The sequence below is a fragment of the Protopterus annectens genome, chromosome 6.part1 (assembly GCF_019279795.1).
Source record: "Protopterus annectens isolate FY-2018-M chromosome 6.part1, PAN1.0, whole genome shotgun sequence".
Lineage (NCBI taxonomy): Eukaryota > Metazoa > Chordata > Ceratodontiformes > Protopteridae > Protopterus > Protopterus annectens.
The window spans coordinates 193,414,751-193,442,431 of record NC_056738.1 but is presented as its reverse complement, the minus strand read 5'-3'; the positions used below and the strand labels follow the sequence as shown (position 1 = coordinate 193,442,431).

At 40.4% G+C, this 27,681-nt stretch overlaps 1 protein-coding gene across 3 annotated transcripts in view; it reads left to right on the top strand.

Annotated features, from left to right (window-relative positions):
• LOC122805468 (cationic amino acid transporter 2-like) overlaps positions 1 to 27,681 on the top strand; it is a 509,319-nt gene that overhangs the window by 416,106 nt on the left and 65,532 nt on the right. For all 3 annotated transcript variants that reach the window (XM_044075647.1, XM_044075646.1, XM_044075648.1), the window contains one exon: positions 12,663 to 12,771. In XM_044075647.1, the coding sequence (XP_043931582.1) occupies positions 12,663 to 12,771 (109 nt within the window). The remainder of the gene's footprint in view (positions 1 to 12,662; positions 12,772 to 27,681) is intronic.

Here is a 27,681-nt window from a genome sequence, read left to right as displayed (position 1 = left end):
AGTGCAGGGTAACAAATATACCTATATCTAAGTCATCTTTTGTTAACCCATTATATTCCCATCTGCAAATGAATTATCAACATTGTAGACTTTCATCAGGCAACAGTTACACTGCTATTGATAACAGCTGACCTGTTTTTTGTCTTTACTCAAATCATTTTTTCTCATAGGTTCATTGGTTTACATTAGGCTAATGGCCACCAGGGTCTTAACAAGCCTAGCCATGCAACGCAACCCATTTTTGTCCCCGAGTTCCTTGGATGCCGATCATCACCCCCCCCCCATTTTTCCCATTTTCTACATGGGGTCAGAGTGTTAACTGTCAACATCTATCTTGATTCAATGCCACACTCTTGCTTTCTTTGACACTCATGCCTGACTGTCACAGATCTTCTCTTATGCAATCCATCCACCTCTTTGCTGGATGCCCTCATTTCCTCTTGTATCTTCCTGTCTGTCCCAAAATTTCTTTACCAGATTGTCTTCTGCTTTTCTACACATGTGCCTGAACTACCATAATCTGTTTTGTTTGATCTTTTCTGCAATTGGAGCTACTTTGGGTTCTGATCTTATGTCCTCATTTCTTCACCTGTCCCACAGTGTGCATCCTACCACCCATCTCCAGCACTTCATTTCAAGTCACCTCTAGCTTCCTCATCTGCTCTACCTTTACTGCCCCAGATTCTGTATCATACAGTGGTACTGGTCACGCTACTGTTTTGTACACCTTACTTTTCAGCTTCTTTAGCATTTTTCTGTCATACACTGCACTTGACACTCTATGCCAGTTGGCTGCAGCCCCTCTGATTCTAGCTTTGACCTATTCATTCCGACTTCCCTTCTCCACAACCACCCATCCCAGATACTTAAAGCTGTTACCCTGTTCCACTATCTTCTCTTCTATCTCCATTCTCAGCTTCTTCGGATTTCCTCCATTTGCTGCCATTACCACTCTCTTATCTCCACTCAGTTTCATCCCATGTATCTTCAGTTTTGCATTCCATTCCCATACCCTTTGCTGACATTCTTGCTCAGAGTCTGCCTGTAATGCCATATCATTTGCATATAGAAACTTTGGTGATCTGTCTACTCCCGCCTGTTTGCTAATGTAATCTGTCACCAGTATGAACAGCAGTGGGCTCAGAGCTGAACCCTGATGCATACCCACTCCCACTGGGAGACCCTCTGTCAGATCAAACACTTTTCATACTTGCATTATTGGGTCTTAGTACATACCCTGCATTAATTTCACCAGTGTTTCAGGCACTTTGAATCACCACAGAACTGCCCAAATCAGCTTTCTTGGGACATTGTCATATACTTTCTACAAGTCTATGAACACCCAATTGGCCTCTTTCTTCATCCGTAGCCTCTTCTCAACTATCTCTCACTGAAAACATTGGGTCAGTTGTGTTGCATCCTGATCTGAATCTGAACTGCTCTTCTCCCATTACTTTATACTACTCTGTGTACCTGTTTATCAATCACTCTGTCCAAAAGTTTTAAGCAACGTGACAGGAGTTTGATAACTCTCTACTGCCCACAGTTGTGAATGTCCCCTTTATTCTTGTACATTGGCAGAAGTATGCTTATTCTCCAGTCATCTAAGATACAGCTTTCTTTCCATGTTCCCTCAGGAGCCATTTCTCCCCTATCTCAACCAGCATCTTTATCATACCTGCTGTGACCTCATCTGAGCTGCTGCTTTCCCTGACTTCATCTTCCTTAGTGCTGTTCTTACTTCTTCTAGGGTTGGCTCCTCTTCTTCTCATCTTAGGCTTTGTCTGGGGCAGTACAGCTTCTGTGGTGGTTTTCAGCATTCAGAAGCTGCTGGAAGTACTCCTTCCATCTGCTTTGATGTTCTGTGGACTGGTGAGCAGGTTGTTGCTGGCATCCCTTATGAAGGGTGATCTTTTTTATCTTTCTGTATTTGCCTTGCAACCTGATATAGTTTCTTTGTGCACCTTACTGAGTTTATTTTCCAGAAGCTGACAGACTGCCTCTGATGCCCTGTTCTTTGCTACTGCATCTCCTACCTTAGCTTCTTTGTTAGCCAACCAGTATTCCTTCCTAGCGTGGTCCACCTTTTCTATCTCCAATTTTTCCTGCAGCCCTTCTTTCTTTTGATGACTTCCTGTACTTCTGCATTCCACCACCAGCTTTCTTTATGTACCTTATTTCCATACCTGGCTTCGGTTACATATCTGTTCTGTGGTCCTGACACATGCTTTTTTGAGGGGTTGCCATTCTTCTTTAACTCCACCTATTTCCTCTTCTTCTTAAGGTGCTAGAGCCCTGAGTAGCTCCTTCAACTGTTGTGCTTTCTTTCCAGTGAACTTCCAGGACTTCAGCCTGGTTTCTGTTGACCTTAGAGCCTTCCCTGACCACTGCTTGCATCTGATTTTGGCAACCAGTGGCTTATGCTGTGGAGCAAGTGTTTCACTGCGGATGATAATTCTAACCCAGTGCCCTTTCCTTACTAGGAGAAAGTCTGAGTTGCATATTGGCCACTCTTGTATGTGATCTTTTGACTGTCTCTCTTTCTGAACCACGTGTTAGCTACTATCATGCCATTTGCCAGACAGAAGTCTAGAATAGCATCTCCTTCTTTATGTGGACCCATGCAGTCCTAGTAGCCTGTTCTGTCTGTCCCACTATGTGCATTTAGGTCATCCATTATTAACACCAATTCCTGTTGTCCTGTTTTATCTATTAGGTCCTAAAACTGCTGTCTGAATGTACTCTTCTCTTCACTATCACAACCCTGTTGTGAGGCATAGGCTGAGATTATGAATTCTGTCCTATCATTAGACTGGAGTCTGTTTGCCAAGTGTGTTAGTAATACTGATGATATACCTTACTGTTTTCTGAAGCCTCTCTCTCACCACAATTCCCACACCATTTCTAGCCTGTCATCTTCCTGAGTAGTAGACTCTGGATCCCTAGCCAAGTGGCTTTGCTGCACTGCCCTTCCATCTTGTCTGTTGGATACATAGGATGTCCAGCCTCCTCCATACCATCATGTCATACACTTCCAAGCTACATCCTGTAGGTAAACCTACATTGAGTGTAGCAATTCTTAGTTCATGTTGGCATTTGATTGGTTCTTATGTCCAGCTTTTTCTCAACAGATAGCCCAGGTAACCCAGGATGAGCAACTGACAGCTGGATGCCTATATGGTATGGTATGTTAGTAAAGAGGTAGCTAAGTGTTATGTGGAACTTATTCTATAAAGTGAGGATTCTTAGAAACACATATCAATCTTTCCAGCATGTTCTATTTGTGTCACAGGCAAAGTTCAGGTCCTTGGATCTAGTGTTTCTGGTGTTGTTTGTTTTGCAGATGTGCAGAGCTGCATCTGAGATGCCTTATTTGCTAGGCATAAATCACTCTTAGGAACTTGTAGGAAACTGAGTACAGAGGTACAGCTTTAAGCCAATCTGTGCAGGACAGGGTGTTTGTACCCAAGATTCTCCTGGTGAGGAACCTTTGAGGGCATTCCAACTTTTGCAAGTGCCTGGTTAGATTTATGCCAAAGGGGGCATTGTACTCAATGATCAGTCTGGTAGGAGCTCTGTAGAGTGGTACTATAACTTCCATGGACATGGATGCCATGCCCTTGCTCATAAGTTGGGTAAAATAGAATGATTTTATTACTATGTATATTGATTAAATGTTGGCTGTAGGCCAGATTACTGTTTACATATGTTCCCAGAAGTGTAAATAGGGGGTCAACTCATAGGAGTGTTTTATTGATGGAGTAATTAGCTTGGGTGGATGATTTCCCAAAGGGCACCATAATACATTTATTTGCACTGAGTTTTAATCTGTAGCTTTGTAGGATGATGGTGTCATGGTGGAAACTATGATAGCTCCCAAAGTAGATGCCAAACAGGAGTGGACCCAACACGGAGCTCTGGAGTACTCTACTGATGACCAGTTTCTTGATGGAGGTGATCTCACCAATCCAGATTTCTTGGATCCTATCACTGAGACAGCCAGCAATCTAGTGAGTTATGTAGGGATTTATGCCTAGTTCTGAGAGTTTGTTAGCAATACCTGAGTGGTGTATTGTACTGAATGCCGTGGCTAGGCAAGGTAGGTGGTATGCACCATTTTATCCTCATCCATAGCCTTGATGACCCTCTCAAAGAAGTCTGCCAGGCAGCTGTATTCTGTGAGTTTGGGGGAGCCATGACTTTTGATTAACTGTCACTTAGGACGTAGTTTACTTTAAAATAGTTTCTAGCTGTTATGGTTTTAGTTGGGTTTTCCTAGCTGTTGTGGGTTTAGTTGGGTTTTCCAGGTTGATTTTTATTCTGAGGAAGACAGCTTTATGGTCCAACCTCACTAATGAGGGCATAATATGGGAGGTGAAACTCCATCACATATTGGCGAGTGCTAGGTTCAATATATTTGATCCCTTGGTTGTACTAACTGGTCCAGTGTATTTTTGTTGATAAAGGCCAGGAAACATTGTGCTTTTTTTCCTCGGTGTTGTCTACAGTTCAACAGATAAAAGCTCCTATGTCATATCTTACCTACAAGACACTGAATCACCAAATACCAAACAAACTCTATTCATTATTATCTCACTTATTATTATTCTTTTATTAAGTGAACACTCCAAGCAGCATCCTAATTTCTAAATAGCAAACTAGAGATTATGTAGCCTATCTTGAAATGTTTGCATGATCACCAAGGCTGTCCTTGTTTTGATTGTCCAAGCATAACAACTACTCTTTTCATTGTTTTGTCCTTTCTGGTGTTCATGAGTGTTCAGGCTGTCCTCATGACACAAAGTAGAACTGTAAGGTGATGTTCATAGTCAGCTACATAGTTGTTATCTACAAAGAGAACCATAACGCTTATATGCAAACAAGCTAAGTGCAGGTTATTTGCCCTGAATAAGCAAAACAAAGTTGTTTTGAAAAATGTGCCATTGTATGGCGAAAGTGCAAAGTACCTTAAGTTAAATCTTAAGTACATACAAAGTATAACATGAAAGCCACAGGATTTGTGTTACTTCATATGTATGCAGATATAGCAGACAGAATCATCTATGTGCAGTCACACCTGAATGACCAAAGGCAAGCAGCAAACTGTTCTGCTTTGTTCTTAATATTAAAAAGGGGGTTTAAACTGTTTTATATAGAGCTCACTCTATGTTTAATATGACCAAAATAATAATAATAATAATAATAATAATAATGCATACTATATACCTCTGGCCCCTTCACTGCTATCTAGACAACCCACTCAGTCAGCTGGTCGGGCCTAAGTATCTGTAGGTCTTCGTGCCTGTGGTGGCACTGTTGGACAGAGCAGGTGATCCTTATTAGGGATGACATGTGCTCACCCAGCTCTTGCCAGATGTCTATTTTTTCCACTCACTTCCTCTAATGTACACCTGGGTCTTATCCAGGTATGATTTGCTAAGAAGGTAGACTGTAAATTTGGTCTTCTTATCTGATCAGCTCAGAGTAAGGTCTTGTACCTTCACAAGTACTGCCATAATTCAAAGTGCCAGAACCAGAATGAAGAAAGTATAGGCAGGGGTTTGGGTTGCAGGTTTAGAACTACTCCCTTTGGAGTGTGACATCACCTTAACTAAACCCAGTCAACAAACAGGGTTATTAGCCAAGTACTGTTATTATCTGCACATTTAGTTTAACCAAAAATGATTTGTCGCATACATTTTTTAAAGGCATTCACTGACATTTCCTTAATATGGTAGATAAAAAAAACTGTATGCAATCATTATTGTTCTTTAGATCACTTACAAATGCTGGGCTTTGCCTTAGCTACCTTTTTGGAGTATTAATCCTGAATGTCATTTATTACTGCAGTAAAGGAGCACTATTATTGTACTTTTATGGGGGGAAGGGGTTACAGAAACAAATATTCCTATGTGTGTGATTGCCAACTTTTACTAAATGCTGACTGGTTTCAGGTGAGAAGGTGTGCCAAATGATGTTAGATGGACAGAGATTACACTTGAGGGTTGTATAAACTGTCATGCGTGACTCCACTTTGTTTTTTTCTAAATATATTCAGTTTGAGTATATCTGAGGCTATCTGCTTACTCCCATGGCATGCTGGGAACTTCTGAAGAGTGCTGCAGACAGTGCTACTTTCCCCAGTATGTTCATATTAAGCTGATGTTGCATTCATGAGCAGTCAATAGTGACTTATCTGCATAAATGGCCATACATGTTTGCATATAACTGTGATTCATAGAGATAAACATAAAATGGCCTGATTTGCATAAAATGAGCATAAATGGACCTGAATTTCTGTGAAATAGCTTGATAGTGTCATATTAACCCCACTTAAGTAACATGCTCAATCATAGCCTCACCTCAGGCTATCTGCCTACTGAATGGCACACAGCGACAGTTATCCCACTCCACAAAGGGAGATATGGAATTTCGTTCAGTTTTTGCACTTGTGTGATTTCTGAATGACAATAAAGTTTACTTTGACTTTGACTTTCACTTTTGACTTTTGGAGATGCGTTTGATACATTTGACCTTGACCTACTGTGATGTAAGTGTGACATTTCTGTTACTTACAACTGACCTACACAAACACAGGTTAATGTTTAACTTGAAAGGGAATAAGTTATTTAAAAAAAATGGGAGGGGGACTTAGGATACTTTTCACCTGCATGTATTTCATTCTTGCAATGGCACTGCTTAAAACTGTTGTGGAAAGGAATCTGTATGTCATAACATATGACTGCAGTCATTAACACCAATGCTATATGCATTACCATTATTACAGCTGACAGTTACCTTCTACTTAAAAGTAGCAATACACAAGTTTTCATGGAAACAGTTTTAATGAGAAAATTACAGAATAAAAATGGGTATCCTGCCAAATAAACAAGCACTGCTGCCACCTCACCCTCACCACTGCACAAATGATATTTTTTATCTCTGAGGCTAAATATTATTGTGTATGACAAAATAAAGTAATCTAATTTGCAGTACTTGAACAGATAACATATTTTAAAGTAAGAACACATTGCATAATATAAAATTCAATATTTTGCTTTGTCATTTAAATGCAAGATATGAACTCATGTTAAACACTGAATTAGCAGTTTTTACTAATTGGATCAAATAAGGACATTCAATATGTGCATATTTATGTACACAGCTTCACTAGCTTCACTAGCTTCATTAGGATATACTGTGCAAAAAAATTAAAGATGTGATTATTACCTATATGATGCCTTACAACATCACTGGACAAGAGTCAGTGAGCACTCAGGCATAAGTTTTACAAACAGTAATATGAGCAACTGTTCTGAAATAAAAAAAATAATTATTTAAAGATGAGAAGAAATATCAAATGAACAGTGACAGTAGACCATACACCACAGATTATAGTCCACAGATGTCAGTGCATGCATTAATTACACTGTTTGTGTTTTTTGAAATAAAGTAACACTAATCTTAATGTCATGGTCCATAGTTCGGGACTAGATACCACCTATTTACCTGTGTAGTTTATTCCATGCACAAGCCTGCTGCATGGAGTCCCTTACTACTGTTGCTGGCTTGTCATCATTAGCCATGGTAAGACTGGAACTTGGAGCTGCAGTGACAGAATGGGTCACTTCTCCACCACACTGGTAATAATGATGTGTAGAATGTACCATGCAGTAAACATTCTGCATGAAGTGGCTGTCTCATACTGACAGATACCCCCAGACTCATCCAGGTACCTAAAATTACTCTTCAGGAGGCTGAAGACCCTCTTAGTGACAATACAAGTCTCAGACAGGGATGTGTTGAATGTCTCTTCTGCAGTGCCACTTGGATTTCTCGCTGATGTCATGAGCCATGTCACCAGTGAATATCCAGCATCACCTAAAATCAAACACAAAAAACAGAGGGAGAGAGAGAAAGTGAGAAAAGGTTGGGAGGACAAAACAAAGGAAAAGTGGTTTAGTATTCAGCAATATATTCACAATGAATAACTACTTAAATACAATAGAAAAAAGAAAAAAAAGTTTTTCCACTTACCAACAACATGACCACTCTGCATCCTACCATTCAGGAAGAAGGCAGTAGAGTGAGCTAGTGTGCCAGATATGGGAATCATGTGCACTGCAGGAAACTGGGCAGAGACATTGTTAATGCACCACACACTACCTGGCAATTGATAGACTGTTAGCTCTTCTTATTGCAGTACCACTCATCCCATAGACCAGATGAGCCCTTAACTGCATAATGAGTGCAATCTATTGCACCAGGTACCTTAGGGAAATATCTCACCCTGTAAAATGCACTCATAGTCCTGCCTTGGTCCTTAAATGACAATTGGAAATAGATGCACAGATCTACATGTGCCAAGAATATATCAAAGAACTGCTGCAGTATTCCCAAATGCAGAAGTCTGTGAGATATCCATTGTGTCCCCTGTCACTCCAGAATGTCCTCATAGTAAGTATAGTGAGGGCTTTACATACCTTAGTATCCACAAGGACAGGAAGTCCATGCATTCCTCCAGTACCCCTATTGAGCTCATACATGCTAAGACCCTTATAATATCCCTGTCCACTCTAAACTTATCAAAAACCTCCTGAGTATCAAAATTATAGTGAATTATCCTCTCCCTACATCTCAGCCTTCATGGGCAACAAGCAATGCAGGGTGCAGGTGGTTTTGGCCTGGCCAAGACTAACAACTTACAATGGGAAACAGCAAGGCTAGTGGCAAGTGACAGCATTTTAATAGATTGCAAAGTAAATAGGAATGGTGAGACTCCCTTTTATATAACATATCTGTGTTTGGGAGGGAAAAGTGTGACAATTTCACTAGGAATTGCAAATAAACAAGAGAATGCTTAATTCGCATACACAGTTACATACTTTCTTAGGGAGATCTCATTATGACTTCACTTGCTTATGCTTATTTGTTGCCATTGTCTGTTTGCATAAGTGGCCTCTATGAATTGCTGCTCTACTGTTCTCATTTGCGGACAGTGTGATAGCCTTAACTTGTTTGCATAATAACTATGAATATCACCCATAGTTACTCCATGATGTTTTTTCATGGGATAGTAGTTCTTTTCATTTCCAGTCAATTATCCCTGCATTTTCTGATAAAACATTTATAATCGGTGCTGAGTGCATATCAAAATCACAACAGTGTTATGGAATGCATCTTTTTTTTACATTATAAAGGGCTAGAAAAAAATAACCCTCCTTCCCTAGAGCACATAGGCATTAAGAGAAAATGACTAAGAAAATGATAAGGAAAACATGCAACACAAGCCTTGTAAGAAACACTTAAAATTATGCAACAAATTAATGCAATGGCAATCCCAAAATCACAACAGGAAATTTGGCTTAGAGATTTGGACCCCCCTCACATCTCATATAGCTTATTATAATCACATCTAAGGTCTCCATTACTCAGAGCAAAGGCATATACTTTCTTTTAACAAAAAAGAAATTAATTGTCTGCACTTTCCCTTTCTTTGGTGATTTTAACTCAATTCTTTCCAAAATACTGTACTCATGAGTTGGGCACTTGTGTAAAAGATGAAGCTGTGCAACCTATACAAAACTAAACCAAGTTACTGAAATTGCAATCAGTAGCTACAAGCGTTAAAACAAATGAGCTGCACACTGGTCAAGTACTACTTCCTGTATTTGCCAGTTAAAGACCAAATACTATATAATGCATGACTTTTCTCCAATTTATCCTAACTTCAGTCTGCCTTGCATTCATGGTTCACAAGTTAAATGCATTTTCTGTTTTACATTTAATTTCTGCTCCAAATGAAAACTTTTCGCTTCAACTTCTTTTAGTATTTCTAGCACAAAATACATAAAATCATGAACCCCGCTATCAATATCCAACCACATTCCTCCTGCTTCTCAGACGTAGGCTTCAGGTTGCACTCAATATGACATGTTACTTTATGATCCACTCTCCTCACAAAAACACCAATGCATCACCATTTCAAAAGCCAGCAATCTCTTTTTGTGATTGTCATCTTTTAACTTCTTCAGCTGGTACACTGCCCCTCTGTAAGATACATTTGAACATCTGAATTAGCCACTCATTCCATATTTAAAAAATCTGAACCCCTATTTCTTTTATATCCCCTTATCCCCTCTAATCCTGTGGACAAATCCTTCTTTTTCATTGCCCCAAAACCTGAAATACCATTCCTTCTCACCTATGGTACCTTCCATGATGCACAATATCTCACTCAGCATTGAAACTGTGTCTTTTTTCCTTGACTAAAAGCAAAGAAAGCAAAGATCCTTGTGGTATGAAGTAACCACAGCAACTGCAAGTAATCTGCTTGTCTTTGAATGTACAATGTGTTTTAATTTCTCTCTTTAAAGTTATTTGACCTAGTATATTCCATATATGATGTTTACAAATATTTTAGAGTCTCTCACACATCATCAGAGAGACATGTCACACTTAGCAATCTCAGATACCATGGCCACTTCTCAGGTCACAATCTAGATGAATATGGTAGCACATTCATATTAATGCACTGAAGCCAAGGTGAGATGTGAAAGACATTGTGATATGCTGGTTTGTAGACAGCACAACCCACATCTGACTCCACATTGCTTGCTGAGGATGCAGTAACCCACCATGAATACACATACAGAAGGCATATAGGTGCTAAACCTACCTGCTAATGGAACATACTGTCCTCTGAGCAAGCTGCAGATTGTGACAGTGGCATTCCATGGAGGAGATGCTCCAATGGAAAGCCATACATGGTCAGTGCACATACCTCCTGGAGTTAATATGGGTCTGACAGTCTGACACATAGAAGCAGAAAAAAACACAGCAACTTCTGCAGGAGCTGTGTGCCCCCACACACCGTCAGACAAATCACCACTTAGATTGTCCTTAGTATACGAAACTGGAGACACATCTCCTTTTCTACTCAATCTTGAATGCTCTCCCCACTCATCAGACCATGGCCCACATGTGCATCCATATCAGTAGCTCACATCTCCCACCCCCCACTCCCCCTGCTCACACACAGAGTGCCACTTGTCAGCCTCTGTCACCGTGGCTTTACCGAACTTTGCATATGATGATAATTGTGCCCCACCCTCAGTACTCTTATACTAGTGTAGCTTTTGTTTGATGCAAATTATGGCCAGATCATGCCTGGTATAGTATAATTTGGTTGGAGTATTACATGTATTAGTACTATTAATCTTTATTGTGTTTAGGTTGGTACATATTTGTGAAACAGGCACTATCAGTTAACCAGTACCACAGCATATAGTTCCTTCCTCTGCCTTACATGGTCATTCCCTGAATCCATATCCTCTGTATAGTCTTTTGATTCAAACTACTGGTATTAAACACATTAAAGAATATATCTTTCTGTCATCCTCCAATGTAGTAAACAGCTACCACCACATATCAGCAGGTTGAGTACCTCCCACCCCAATAACTTTCTCACTCTTGCTATTAAGCCAAATAATAATAATAATAATAATAATAGTCTGGACAGTTACAGATAGCAGCCAACAACATGTTACCATGTAGCAATAAATGCCCTCTTATCAATAAATAAATAAGTAAACAAGTATCCGGCCACAAGCTTTATAAAGTGAATTAATACAAATGCTTTACTTAAGAATGATTGATTTAAGCAGTATAGTTCATAGTTAATTATACAATGAAATACAAAATGGCATGAGGAAACAGAAAGTAATCATTTTAAGCAAATAGATTACAGGAAAGGAAATCATCTATCTACACCTAGACATCACTAGCAATTTCAGCTACAGTGGTTGAATTTCCAGGCTGAGACAAGTATAGACATAACTCACAATTTGCAAGCTGCAAGGTAGCTCTTTCTTTTTCTGACTTTTTTCTTTTTTGACTTTTCATCTGTATGCTTTTCAAGAGATCATGCGATGCAATTGAACATAGTTTCACATTTATATACTAAAGGGTTGGCTTACCTGCTCTTAGTTAGCTATCTCCTTTGAGAATTATCTAAATGCACCTTTATAGAGTGTACTTTCCTGGTCTAGGAATAGTCCCAGATCATGTAATTAAAGGGGAGGGTTACTATAGTCCCTGGTTCACAGCTCTGCTTTATTTGTCTTGTCCTATGTATAACGGTTGTATTCCCCAGCAGAAGGTAATTACAATCTTTAGTTACAATGCCATATACTTTTTTATACATTGTGCAGAAGCCACAAAATCACATATCTTTTCACGTCAATGAAAAACACACATATTACAGGTAAATCATATATTTTCATTTACCTGTTGCAGAGTATATCAGGCTTCATATATTTTCATTTACCTGCTGCAGAGTATATCAGGCTTAAGTGCAGTTCACAAATCTGTTACATTTTAGAAAACGGGAAGATTTAATTCTCAGACACCACTGATGGCATAACTGCACTGTCATGACAACTTCCAGTAGTATTGTTTGACCACTGCAGTTATTATTTGTTTGGTTGTGCGTGAGGAACTGCAAGTTTACCTTATCTCCATTACTCAATAAACTGGATGCATAGATTCTTAGCAAGATTGCCACAGGATTTAACATTTTAAACTATGATCTAAATCCTTTCTGTTTACTGTGCAGTAAAAGATGTATGTTCTTTATATCTTGTGTGTTTGTTTCATTGCAGGTTCCATGTGTTCCTTTCTTGCCAGTGCTGAGTGTATTTGTTAACATCTACCTCATGATGCAACTAAGTACAGATACTTGGATTCGCTATGCTGTCTGGATGGCAGCTGGTAATGTCAGTTTGTTTCTAAAATAAGCACTGTTTTATTATATTACTTGCTACTTAATCTAGTACTATGAATGTACTGATTCTTTCACAGGTTATACCACTGATGCATATGGCTTCATAGGACGACATTAGATGTAATGCATTAAAAACAACCAGCCAAAAGAAAGTTTACAGCATTTGCTTGTACATTCTGTATTATTTATTTATTTTGACATTTGTTAACTGTGTATGTCTGACCAAGTGGTAGCCCATTTTCAGTGGAGGCCCAGAGGGAAAAGCCCCATACAGAAACAAATACAAAAGCAGTTACAAAAACAGTGGCAAACAGAGTATGGCAGCAATCACGGGAGATTTTTAAATAGATAGAATGCACATTAAAATGTTCATTAAATACACAACAGAAGTCATTAGAGCTATGTAGTTTGATGTGAGGTGGATCCCAGTAAGTGGAGAAGAAAATAAAGGTAGTAAAAGGGGGTTACTAGATAGAGATATTGTAGAGAAATGAGTTGTAGAGAAGTGTGAGTCAGTAATCAGGGGAGCAGAGTGTTAATTAGAGGACTTAAGATGAGGAGAGTAGGAAGAAGTAGTTAGTAGACAGAAACAGTTAGCGGATGGAAGATGTTAAGCTGGGCTTTTAGCATGAACTGATCCAGGAGTTTTGTAGGATTTCTTTTAGTACTTTTTTGAAGCTTTGGGTATGGGGCAGATTGCTAATGTTTAGTTGAAGTTTGCTCCAGGCTAGGGCAACTGAGTAGCTATATAAGTGTTGCCCTATTGTTCTTTTTGGCTTATGGATTGATAAGAGGAACTGATCAGAGCTCCAAAGAGAGCAGGAGGGGGTGTAAAGGGATATAAGGGAAGAGATGGCTGGGCAGAAGGAGGTTTGTTAAGAATGGAGTGAATCAATGACAGTTGAGGAAGTAGGAGTAGATGGGGAAGTTCTAGCCAATATAGTGTTAGTACAGAAAGGCATTGGTGAGAGTTGTAAGGTTGGTTAGAGATGAACTTGGCAACATTGTTATAGGTTATTTCAAGTTTGGCCTTAAGAGAGGATTGTAGGTTGGTCAAGAGTGGGGAGACATAGAGGATGGCGGGAAGAAGATAAGCATAGGCAAGAGAAAGTCTTGCATCATTTGTGAGGTATTTTTTATTTCCGTAAAATGGTCCAAGTTTTTGATGTGTCCTCTTTATACAGTTTAGTACATGTAGATCAAATTTAAGTTGGTCGTCTGTGACTGCAACCAATAGCTTAGTGTGTGTTTCAATGTTTATGACAGTGCTGTTAAGTGATGTGATAGTAAATGATGTTTTATGATGAAAAAGGGATCTAGGCAGAAATAGGAGGTTTGCTTTTTGAGGGGGATTGAGTATAAGTTGATTGTTAGTAAGCCACTTTTTGACAGTGTAAAAGGAGCTTTGGGTAAGAGAGTGGGAGGTCATAGATATTGTCAGAGGTAGAGATGATAGTGGAGTTATCAGCATAGTGTATGACAGTGGAGTTGAACCAGGAAGCATGAAGACAGTTGGTGAAAATGTTGAATAGGAGTGGTCCAAGGATGGATCCTCCGGGTATGCCAGTGTAGATGGGAAGAAAAATGGAGAAGGAAGACAGCCATTTGACAGATTGCTGCCTGTTGGAGAGATAGCTAGAAAACCATGTCAGGGTAGGGTTAGAGATATTAAGGTCAGCCAGTTTGGTAAGGAGCAGGGAGTGAGAGAAAGTATCAAAGGCTTTGGGGAGGTCTAGGAATACACAGGAGACAAGTTTGTTGTTGTCCATACTTCTCAACCTCTTAGTGCAAGAAATCTGTACAAAGCCTGACAAAATGGGGGGGAACAAAGGCCAAGGCCCAGAACTAGGGATATATTTTAAATATTGCTCTTATAAACTTAGAAAGTTGCTAGAGTAACAGGGTTTGTTATAACATATATTTTATGAAGGATTTGAAGTCTGAAACTCAAATGTATGTTATTTAGAGACTTAAATCCTCAGATCATCCCAGTGATTTGCTAAAAAAACACAAATTTTATGAAGAACAGAACAAAAATATGAGCCAAAAATCTGGAAATTCTGTGAAAATCCAGACAGCTGAGATATATGTTGTGTTCTCTGGCTTGTATGATAGTTTGAGTGACGGCAGATATTGCAGTGGTAATGCTGTGGTTGGGGCAGAAGACATGTTGGCTGGATGTGAGTAGATTTTTCTACAGGAGGTAGTCCTTAGTAGTTGCTTATGGATACATTTTTCTAGTAACTTTGAGGGGGTAGAATAGCTATGGGGTGGAAATTAGAGAGGTCAGTGTAGTGCCCTCTCTTGTGAATGGGAATAGTATAAAATAGTTTTCAGATAGAGGGAACAAAATATTCTTGGACAGATCAGGTAATAAGGATGGAAACAGCATAAGCTAAAGAGGTAGCAGCAATTTGTAGGAAGGGGTGGTAGGAAGTCAACTGAGGGACAGCATGGCTTTAACTTTGTTGAGAAGAGATTTTATGCAGTTAGCAGGGATGGGTTTGAGTGAGAAGGTAGTTGTTTGAGTTGAAGAGGGGATGGGGGAGGTTACTGGTGCTGCTACTGTGGATTAATTTAGTGATGGATTCAGTGAAGTAGGAGTTAAGAATGGGGGCAGTTTCCAAGAGAGTGTTGTTAGGACAAGGGGTAAGGGGAACTAGGGCTTCCAGGGTAGTGAATTTTATTTATACTGTTCCAAAATTTGGGGATATTTTTGTACTGGCTTGACAGGGGTTTATGATAGAAATTTTTCTTGTCAGTGATTACCTGCTTTTTAGTGAGCTCTCAAAAATGATCCAAAATAAGTGTCAACAGCGCAGAAGTGCCGAGCAAACAGTAAATAAAAAGCACAGTGAGGCACCAAAGCAGATGACAGAAGGTCATAAATGGTAAAATCCACAGCTTTATTAAAACACTTAGCTCTCTCACCACGTTTTTCGTCTCATTAAAACTTGAGACTTTTTCAGAAACATGGCCGCTATTAATACTTTATTTTTTCTGTTATGCTTGAAACTGTTAAGTAGCACTATTCCACCCACGTGGAGCTACTTTTCAGTGTATTACATATCCAATTAGTCTGTTCTAGCCTGAAACGGTTATTTTAATTAGCAACACCCTCGTGAAACAGATCTGAGAGCACTGAAAATTGTTAAAAGTCCATTCTCTGCCTGGAACGGCTATATATAGCTGCGCCACCCACGTGGAGCTAGTCTCAGCGTTCTTATGTTAGTAGTTGTCCGTATTAAGCTGGGAATGATGCTTTTTGAGTGTGCCACCCACATAGAGTCAGTCTAAGCATGTTAAAGGTATTATTTCCCCTCTAACTGTCCACCATTTGAAAATTAATGAACCGAGTGCTTTTTAGCTTCTTGGCTTTCAAACTAAGCTAATTACTTGGCTCTTTATGCTATAATGATACTAGCTTAAAGCATTTAAAGGCTGGCCTTAGACTGCCTTAGTGAATGGATGTACAAATCGGCTTTAGGATTTATTTAATAACTCAGCAATTTATAGGGATAAATAATCAGTGTTAAAGCCTTCCAGAGTAGCTATTGCCAATATCTTTAGGTTTTATTTAATAAGAGTGCAATTTGAAGGGTTAAGTAATCTTTGTTAAAACCTTCCAGAGCAGCTCTTGCCAATTAACTACATAGGCAATATACTCTGCTCCCTACTTTAACTGATAGATCTTTTGACCAGACAAATGGCAATGCTGAGGTAGACAGTAGTATCTAGTGAGTGCTATCCTGAATAACATTATGGTATCTCTTTGCCGTTATGCATAACATATAGACCTAGTGAGTGTATTCTTTTTTGATTAAATACAAAGCCTTAATCATTGTGCTACTGTTGACAAGTGTGTATTGTAGGTAAGAAGAAGGTATTGTTTCCCTTTTGGTCCATGGTTGTACGTATACTGTATGTTAGAATAAGTATGTTATTTTTACTTTCTGGTCCATTGTTTTATGGTGGGTCTGACCCTGCCTTCTAGTTTGCCCTAACTCAAACCTGAGGTTACAGTCTAGACTCCTGTTTTAAACTTTGCATTGTTTTGCTACATTACACTCCATCTACTCTACTGCATTCTATGTATGTACTATAACTTAGAGTCAACATATGGTTAGCTGTCCTACTCAGCCTATTAACAGTGCCTTTGCTACTTTACAACTATTACAGTACTACTGCCTTACAATTGAGTTCTATTTCTATAGCCTCTCTCAGAAATAAGGGTATGTATAGAAGCTATTTTATTAATTGTGTCTTTATGCAAGCTAATTATTTGTTAATTGCCATTACTGCTTGATATGTGCTAACCCTTTTCTCTCCTCTACATTTATCTTCTCTTTCTCCCCAAAGTACCCTGCTTTCTACTTTGTTGTTCCTGATATAGTCTCTAAGAGTCTACCTACCTGGTGACAAAGGACCCTATCCAATTCTGCGGTCTCATCTAAACAGCCTGTTTTTGCCCTGCACCCTCTCTCAAGGAAGCAAGAAATTATGTGGTTGACTAAGTCCCGATTATAAAACTGACTACTGTCTACTACTTGCTTCAGGGGTTATAAAGTAAGCTACGAGCCTGAACAGCCAGCAGCCTTTACTCTCCCCTCCTGTCTACCCTGTATCCAACTAACCTCATCTACTTCATATTAACCCCTGGTTCTAAACCAGCTAGCTCGCTACATACTTACCTGCTGTACTAGATCTGACCACTAGGTGGCACCCTCATCCCAACCCTTATCTCCTGCTTTATCCTCCTGTATTTTCCTCTGTAATTACACTAATACCCCTTAGGACTTAGACCTGCTCCTATTTTCTCACTCACCCTTTAATGCAACTGTATACTCTCACCTGTTCTTTTTTTAATCTCATAGACTCCTGATATACCTCTGATCTTTCCCATTCCTGACTCACCTACTTACCTTCAGCTATCAGCATTGCTGATAGTTTATTCTCTAGATTCTCCTTCACTTGTCTCTACCCGCTCCGTTTGCCCTGCGGGCTCACTCTGCTCCCCTACCCTACCCCCAATTCCTGTCCACCCCCAGGCGTCCTACTCTTATACCATCTAACCACACCCTTTCCCTCTTACACTAATCATAGCCCCTCCCATTGTTAATTAACACCAATTTCCCTACTTTCAATTACCACTTCCAATTTATCCTACCGCACCCTACACCTATTTCATTCCACACTTAGGTTCTAGTTATAGGTTTGGAGGTATGCTAACAACTTACCCTGCCAGATGCATATGCTACCCTCCTCAACCCTCTTACAGAGGGTACTCATACTTACACTTCTACCACCCCTAACTTTAACTTACCTGCTAACCTCCTATGAACACCCAATATATCCACACATTCTCCACCCCAACACACTATCTACCTCTCTTTCTCTACCTATTCTCACTAGCCATGTTAACATAACATCCACACCTAGCTGTCTACCAGCAAAATTCCATAGGATTAAACACATTAGATATGACTCTCCCAAGCCCAGAAAGTCTCTAACTCTGTATAAGTTCCCAAATATTAGACTTCAAGCACTACGCCTCTTTTTGAAAGATGGTGACATTTATCCAAACCCAGGCCCTATAACTGCTACTACCACTCAACTCCACAACCCCAACACCCATCCTATCCATTCCTTTACTAAACCACTTAACTCACTGTTATTAGCTCACCTCAACATACGTAGCCTTAATAACAAAGTTGCACAACTCCATGCTCTCCTAGAAGGCTACTCCTTTGACATTCTTGTTTAACAGAAACTTGGTTAAAACCTTCAACTAAAGATGATGAAGTCATCCCACCCGGTTATAATATTTTGCGACTTGACCGTACAACCAAAAAGGGTGGCAGTGTAGCTATCCTTTTTAAATCTGGCCTACAGATTACTACCTTCAACTATATACCACCTCAAGTCTCCAATGCTGAAATTCTTATTACCAAGCTTCAACTTAACAAATTCAAATCCATTTATATTATCTCTACCTATCTTCCTCCTTGTAATAACATTGCCACAATAGAGAATATCCTCTGTTGGCTATCTCAAAATTTGCCTTAAGAATCCTAGGTGATTTTAACATTGATTGGAAGTGTTTGAGCAGTTGTCACCCTACAAGCCATATAAACCTATTTGTTTTTTCACAAACCATTACCTCCCCTACCAGGATAAACAAGTCTAATAAGAAAGAAAGTACCTTAGATTGGATTCTCATAAATAGTCATCTCCAGACATATGAATCTGGTACCCTCCCTGATGATGTAAGTGACCACTCACAAACCTACATCATCAGGCATAAAACCAATCTACCTAACCCAACCATATCTAGAACAATTTGAACCAAGAAAAACTTCAACCCCGATCTCTTCCAAAGGGAACTAAGAGCATGCAACTGGTCTGCTTTAAAATACCTCCCACTGGAGGAAGCTGTCAATTACTTTAACTCTAACTTCTTAGCCATTCTAAACCACCATGCCCCAATGCGCTCTATTATTTATTTATTTATTTATTTAAATTTGTTGACCGGGAGTGTCCGACTGGACATAGGTCCATTTTCAGTGGAGGCCTGGGGAGAAAAGCTCCACAGTTAAAATAAACAGACAGTAGTTACACTGGATTACATAGAGATTAACAATTTAACATAGCAATTACTTACAATATATTTACAGATGAAGAACATAGTACATTAGTAGACAGCTAGAATCTTTATCTGTGAAGTACATAACAGACATTAACAAATGTTACAATGAGAAGTTCCTGCTGTATAATAAGTACTAGGCTTGTGAGCATCTGAGCTTGCTATAATCAAGGTAGTTAGTGGAGCAGAAAGAAAGGTAGTGGTTGGATGGGGTGGATGATATTAGAGTGGGAGTTGCAAGGGCATAGCCAGCATGTTTTTAGGTGTGCTTTTAGTAAAGTTTTGAAGTGGGTGCATGATGGTACGGAGGTAATTGTGGGTGGGAGTGAGATCCGTAATCTGGCTATGGAGCAAGAGAATAGTGCTTCACCAGCAGAGTTATTGGCTTTAGTGATCTGCAACTGATTTTTCTTGCTGGATCTTAGTGGTCTGGTGGTGCGATAGGGTTGGAGTAGATTCCGGACGGATGGGACATTTAGTGGATTGTTTACTAGTTTGTGGGTGAGTGAGAGGTGATACCACTGAAGGAGGTGAGGGAGTTTAAGCCAGCCCAGTTCAGCAAGTGAGAGATAGTGGTGACTACGGTAGGATGCCCCTGTGGCGAATTTGGCGATTTTGTTGTAGCAGGTTTCTAGCTTGTTTAGATCGCATTGCCTTAGGTTGGTATATATTGGAGAGGAATAAAGTAGGGTGGAGATAAGGTGGGAATTTGCTATTGAAATCTTTACTGCTTTGGTGAGAAATTGCTTATTTCTGTACAACACTCCTAGTTTTTTGTGGACTTTTTTATGGTCATGGATATGTGAATGTCAAATTTTAGTTTATTGTCTATTTCCACTCCTAGCAATTTGGTGTGTTCAGTTGGGTATATAGTGGTGTTGTCTTTTGCTGTGATGTTAAAGTGAGAGTTGTTTTGAGTATGACTGGTGGGTTGGAAGATGATTCTCTATAAGAATGTGAACTAAATCTGCCCCATGGCTTTCAAAAGAAACCAGGCAAAAAATCAAACTCAAAATAAATACTGGAACAAATCACGATCAACTAAAATCCCAGTAGATCAACAAAACTTCAGGCAACTAAGAAATTAAATTAAAAAAGCAGTACTGTCTGACAAAAGAAACTACTACCTCCAATTGCTTGGTATTACCTTAGATTACAACCTTAACTTTGACACCCATATTCATAATACCTTAAAATCAGTTAATAGAAAACTGGGCTCTCTCTACAGGATCAAACCCTTTCTCTCTCCTGCAGCAAGAATAACTATTGCTCACACTCACCTAATTTCTACTCTCCTCTATGCCTCACCCATATATACTAATATCTCTAAAAACAACCTTAATAAAATGGAAAATGCCTACAATAGCATAGCCAGATTTGCCACAGGAAACCCTTTCAGAACCCACCACTGTATTAACCTAAAGCAACTAGGATGGCTTGAATTACAAAATCAGCTTAAATTCCACCAACTTACCATTGCCCACAAAACCCTTTACCATCCTACCAATACCCCTATACTATCTACCCTCATTATCCCGTACAACAATCTAAAGACCTCACGTTCATCATATAGACTTCTGGTAAATATTTGTAAGTCAAACAACAGGGCTGGAGACTCTCTTTTCTCTAATGCTGTTGGAAAATCCTGGGACCTTCTTCCTAGCAAACTTTCCTCATTTCCCTCTGTATCACTCTTTAAAAACGAACTGAAATGTTTTCTCAGAACACACTGGTTGTGCCCCTGTACCAAACCTGACTGATCTACCACCTTTCTTACTTGGCTCTACCTGCTCTCTTCTTCTCAATATTCTTGTCCCTTTTCTTAACAACTGACCGAGACCTTTCTAGATTTTTTTTTTACTTACATCCTCTTATTTTCTTTAAGTAGACTAGTTATTAACTCTTATACTGATTATTACAGCTCCTACTTTTTATTTTCCTTCTTTATGTCACCCTGTTTACTAATATATTATCTAACTCAGCAGCTATGTTTTTATATGTTGTATTGCAACTACATTTGTATTGTATTAAGTGTATTTGAATATTTAGCACTATGCTATGAACAAACGACCACTGTGATTATTCCCTGTGGTTTTTTTTGCAATGTTTAACATACAAATTAATCTTTGTATAATGTGATTATATTTTTACTTCCTCTGAGCTTATCTCCCTGGGCCTCTACTGAAAATGGACATATATCCAGTTAGACTGGCCCGGTCAACAAATGTAAAATAAAATAAATAAAAAAATAAATGGTGAGAAAGTTAAGCGTTTTAATAAAGCTGTGGATTTTACCATTTGTGACCTTTTGTTGTCTGCATTGGTGCCTCACTGTGCTTTTTATTTATTGCTTTTTAGTGAGGTTAGATAGATGTTTGTAGTTTTGGAGGAGAGTCTGGGTTTTGAATTTTAACCAGCTTTTCCAAGCCTTGTCTCTTTCCAGCATTAGAGAGCAAGTGGATTTTCATAGCCATGGTGCAGAGTAGGATTTTATTCTAACTTTCCTAGGGGGAGGAAGGGAGTTAAGAGTTTTGAGGAATATAGTGCTGAATTTGTGCAGGGCTTCATTAAAGGGTAGGTGGAGCAGGAAAGACCAGTTTATGGAGGAGAGCATGTTGTTGAATACTTCAGATTTGAAGTTTGAGAGTATGCAATGGTCTTTGTATTTATGTGATTTACAATGTTGTAGGGTAAATCTTTGGATGCAGGTAGACAGTGGTCACTTAAGGAATCAGGTAGTGATTTGGGGTTATGATAAAGGTTAGGATTATAGGTTCATAGGTTCATAGGTTCATACTAGGCTATCTGCCCGAGGGCATTTACAAGCCTAGCCCATCGTTTTGTGGCTTACGCCACCCCTTTAGTATGGGGAACTATACCCATTATTTTGCTGTGCCTCTGTCGAGCAGTGACACTGAGGTAATCCCTGGGGTATATCTGCGATCTCCCATCCATTGGTCAAGATTTCTCTTGAACAAGGCCAGCGAGGTGCTCTGCCTCACATGTACCGGGATTTTGTTCCACAGCATAGGGAGTCTTTGGGTGATGAATCTATCCTCCAGCACGTCCTTTTAATACCCGTGTCGAGGTTTCAGTCTCCCGCCCTTGTGGCTCTGATGGATCTAGATTTTGTGAGGTGAAGCATATTCATCAAATCTGGGTTAGACATGGCCTGGTATGTTAGGCAAAGGTCACCTCTGAGCAAGCGGTGGCGACTGAATAGAGCTGGAGTTCTTTCAGTCGGGCAGCATAGGACAGATTTTTGAGTCCCTTTATCCTTTTGGTGAGGAACTTTTGTGGCCTCTCCAGCTGCTGCAAGTGTCGGGTCACATACATCCCGAATGGGGCATTGTACTCAATCATTGGTCTGATGAGTGATGAGTAAAGGGAGACTATGACCTCCCTTGATCTAGATGAGAATCCCTTCATGATAAGGTGGGCAATGTAGAAGGTCTTTCTAACTACTTTAGCTACATGGGTGTCGAATGACAGACTACTATCAACCTGGGTCCCCAGGTCCCTGATAACTTCTTCTGTGCTCAGTGGATTGCCACCTATTTGGTAGCTAGGGGTAACCTTGTTTTTCCCAAAGGGTATGACTATGCATTTTTGGCATTTAACTTCAGGCCGTGGCTCTGGCACCAGTTATCCATTTCTGTGAGACCCTTCTGAAGGATATCTGTGTCAGATGTGTTTTCTACTATGGCGCCCAGTTTGCAGTTATCTGCAAACTTTGTCAGCCATAACCCTCCTGTGTTTGCTTGTACTTCGGAAAAGTAGATGCCAAACAAGAGTGGGCCCAGGACTGAGCCCTGTGGGACACCACTTGTGACAGGCTTTGAGTCTGACATGGCGCCAGCAACTCTGACCCTGTGGGTTCTGTCACTCAGCCAGTTTGCAACCCATCTTGTGATGTATGGGTTAACATTTAAGCTGATGAGTTTTTCAATGATACCCGACTGGGGTATTGTATCGAAGGCCTTAGCCAGATCGAGGTAGGCTGTATGGACTGCCTTTCCCTCATCAATGGCTTTGGTGACTGTTTGAAGAAGTCAACCAAGTTTAAAAGGCATGATCTGCCTTTGACAAAGCCAAACTGGGTTGGATCCAAAGTCTGCAAATTCCCTATGTCTTTATTTATGAGGTCCATTATGATCCTCTCCATGGCTTTGCAGATAAGGCTTGTCAAGCTAATGGGCGGTAATTTCCAGGGTCGGTGGAGGCACCGCCTTTGTGAAGTGGGACTACAGTTGCAGTGCGCCACTCCTGGGTGCGTATCCAGAGGTAAGACTTTGATTAAACAGCTGTCCTAGCTGTGGGTTTAATTCCTCATTGAGTTCGTGGAGCACACAGCCGGGGACACCATCAGGTCCCATGGATGCTGTGTTTTTTGCTTTGGAGAGAGCAGTTCTTACTTGGGCGCTGGAGATGTTTGGGGGGCTGCAATCGTTTGGTATAGATATCTCTCCTTTTTGGGAGTTTGCACTGAACCTGTCAGCCAGTATGTTGGCAATGTCTGTAGGATCAGTAATCTTCACATCATTTTGAACTAGTTCTGAGCAAATCTGGGAGTTTCCTCCTAGGTTTCTAACATAGCTAAAGAAGGCCTTGTGATTGTCTTTTGAGTCTTTAGCTATTTTTCTCTCGAAATTTGCTTTGGATGATTTTATGAGAGCTCTTAGTTTTTTACTTATAGTGATCAAGGGTGTCTTACCTTTTAAGGATTTTGCTCTATCTTGTAGTAGCTTCCTCCTTTTATTGTAGAGTTTGTTTATGGCTGAGGTCCACCAGACTGGACGCTTGCCTTTGGTACTAAGAGTCTTTGTTTTGTTTGGGATTGCCTTATCCATGCAGTCCTGCAGGTGCTGGTAGAAGGTGTTTGTAAGTGATTCAGTGGCTTGAGTACTGTTTTCCGCCGGCTTGGGGGCCTTAAAGGAGACCACACTAGTCTTTAGAAGTGTGAAGTCGGCTTTTGAGAAGTTCTTTACTGTGGTCTTTTTTATTTCAGGTGGGGGTGGGATGAGGACCTCCAGCGAGATTAGTTTGTGATCTGATCTCACCAGTGAGGGGTATACTTCCGGTGTTGAACATTGTGCTCCCATGTTCGTGATGATGAGATCAAGTATGTTATCTCCTCTTGTGGGGATGGTGACTAGTTGTTCCATGGCATTTGAGTTTATGAATTCCAGGAACTTTTGGGCTAGGGTGTTTGGGCTTGAGTAGTGTTCCCAGTCTATATTAGGGTAATTGAAGTCACCTAGTATGATGGTGTTTGGTGATACATTTATCCCCTCTAGTGTTTTCAGGAAGGCCATGTGAGGTTCCTGAGTTTGTGAGGGTGGCCTGTAACATGCTACAATTTGCAGAGCAGTCTTGCCTATGGTTAATTGCACCTGGATGGTCTCCGATGCATCGTCGTTGCCACCAGTCTTGAGGTGTGGGTGTCCTTGATGAATATGGATACCCCCTCCTTTCTTGGTATTGTCCGGATTTTGGGGCCGGAACGCATGATATGAGGTAAAACCTGATAGCGCTGGGGTGCTCTCAGGAGCCTTGAACCAGGTTTCTGTCACAGCACAGACATCGATGTTCTCCATACTGAGAAGGGCCTCGAGTGCGTGCATTTTGAGATTTAGACTTCTGGCATTGAGCAGCATTACCCTTAGTTTTTTCCTTTTTTGTTCTAGGGTGGTAGGTTTAGAATTTGAGCCTTGCCTAAAAAGGCACTATGGGGTGGCAAGAGCCTTTGCCAATATCCGGAATCCCAGGGGGTGACAGGTGCAAGCCGTCCCTTGCGAAGCAGCGTGGCTTGTCCAGCATGTCATCCCAGGCAGACAGATACTGGATCCCCTTTGAATGACACCAGTGTTTAAGCCAATTGTTAAAGCTGATCATCTTATCTCTGTATTGTGGCATCACTCTTGGTGAAGGTAGGATACTGCTCAAGGTCAGGGTCATACCTGCCTGGGCTACATAATCAGAGAGCTCCACAATGTCTCTTTTCATGTAGTCCAAGGAGGTACGTCTCAGGTCGTTTACACCAGCGTGGACAATGACTGAGTCATATTTGTACTTGCTGTTGAGAGACCTGAGTGCTTGCGTTATGTGGCGGATTCTAGCACCCGACAGGCAGCTTACTGTGACCTTCTCCTTACCCAGTCTGGTGAGCGGGACGTCAGTGTGTCTGACTATGGAGTCACCAATGACTAGTGTGTCTGGCATTGTGTTTGGCCTTAAGGGCTGTGACTGTTTGACACTCTGACTGTGAGGTCTATGTGTTGCAGGTGTTGTGTTCTGAGGTGGTGGTTGTTTGGGTGTCTGCTTTGGTGGCCTCTGCTGTTTTGGTAGATTTTTGATCAGAGTCTCCGAGTATGTCTTTGTGTGTTTATGTGTATGATTTGAGGTTGTAATGGTGCTATGTGAGACTGGGTCTATAGTGTGTGTGGTAACCTTCTCCTCCTGACTGGTCTTGCCAGTCCTGTGTTGAGAGAGCTCAGCCACCAGTTTGGCCATATAGTTGCATCTCTCGCATGTATTTGTGTTTTGTGGGAGGAGGAGAGGGTTGTCTGTGTACATGAGGCAATTGTAACATTGCCTCAGTATTCCCAGGTTCACCAGCTGAGCAGGAGAGGACACTAGCAACTGATCCTCGACATGCTAGAAGGATAGACAAAAACTTTAAAAAGATTCAGGGGACGTGGGTGACCGAGAAATGGGGGTTACCTTTTTGGGGTACTATCTATGACAAGAGTGCCGTATCAAGGTAATAAGTACTGTAGGAGCAAGTGCTAGGTTTAACAGATAGAGAATAGTCTACTTGGAGTCAAGTGGAGATGATCTTTTTAGTTATAGGATACGCTGATTAGATCAGTAGTATAGTTCGAGGAAGGTAGTTTTAAGGGAAAATTTGAAGAGTGGACTTTAGGTAGCCCGAATAGTTTAAACCTGCCTAACCGGAGCTGCCCTAGTGTGCAACAGTGGCAGCTCCGTGTTAAATCGTGCTAAAGCGCTAGCAGCGTTTACGCTTTATACCAGGGGGCTGGAAATGCTAGAAACTGGCCCAAAACGACCAATAAACTACTAGTTACTGGCTGAAACCTCACAAAACTGGACAAAAGGCAGCTCAATGCTTCCCACTCCCACTGGTAAGCAAGGTAACTTCCTCTCCCCCAAATAAGGCAAGGAAACAGTACACAGGAACTACAACCAAAGCCCAGGAATCAGCAACTCTGAAACTGGACTAAACTAGTAAAGCAGGAAAAACAAGAGATATTTTTTCTTTTTTTTCTTTTTTTTTTCACAAAACAGGCAGAAACAGGTACAGCAAACACTTATAAATGCTATGAATCAGCTACTACAGCTTACACAGAAGAATTTGCTACAAATACAGTCAAATAGTAACAAACAAGGATTCCAAGTGCAATATTAAGTTAAATGCAGTAAAAACAGCTTCAATGTAACAGAAAGGCAGGCAAAATACAGTCGCTAGGTATTCAGATGTGGAAAGCAACAAAAAATATACTTAGTATCAAGAAAAGTCGCTTATTCAGCTCTCTGCAGCCTGGATTACTCTGCTGGCCCACGTGGAGTCTGTGCTGAGTAGGTACAAGCTGAAAAACGCGTGTTTACCGCGTTTTATACCAGGGGGCTGGAAAAAGCTAGAAACTGGCCCAAAACGACCAATAAACTACTAGTTACTGGCTGAAACCTCACAAAACTGGACAAAAGGCAGCTCAATGCTTCCCACTCCCACTGGTAAGCAAGGTAACTTCCTCTCCCCAAATAAGGCAAGGAAACAGTACACAGGAACTACAACCAAAGCCCAGGAATCAGCAACTCTGAAACTGGACTAAACTAGTAAAGCAGGAAAAACAAGAGATATTTTTTTTTTTTTTTTTTTTTCACAAAACAGGCAGAAACAGGTACAGCAAACACTTATAAATGCTATGAATCAGCTACTACAGCTTACACAGAAGAATTTGCTACAAATACAGTCAAATAGTAACAAACAAGGATTCCAAGTGCAATATTAAGTTAAATGCAGTAAAAACAGCTTCAATGTAACAGAAAGGCAGGCGAAATACAGTCGCTAGGTATTCAGATGTGGAAAGCAACAAAAATATACTTAGTATCAAGAAAAGTCACTTATTCAGCTCTCTGCAGCCTGGATTACTCTGCTGGCCCACGTGGAGTCTGTGCTGAGTAGGTACAAGCTGAAAAACGCACGTTTACCGTTTTATACCGGGGGCTGGAA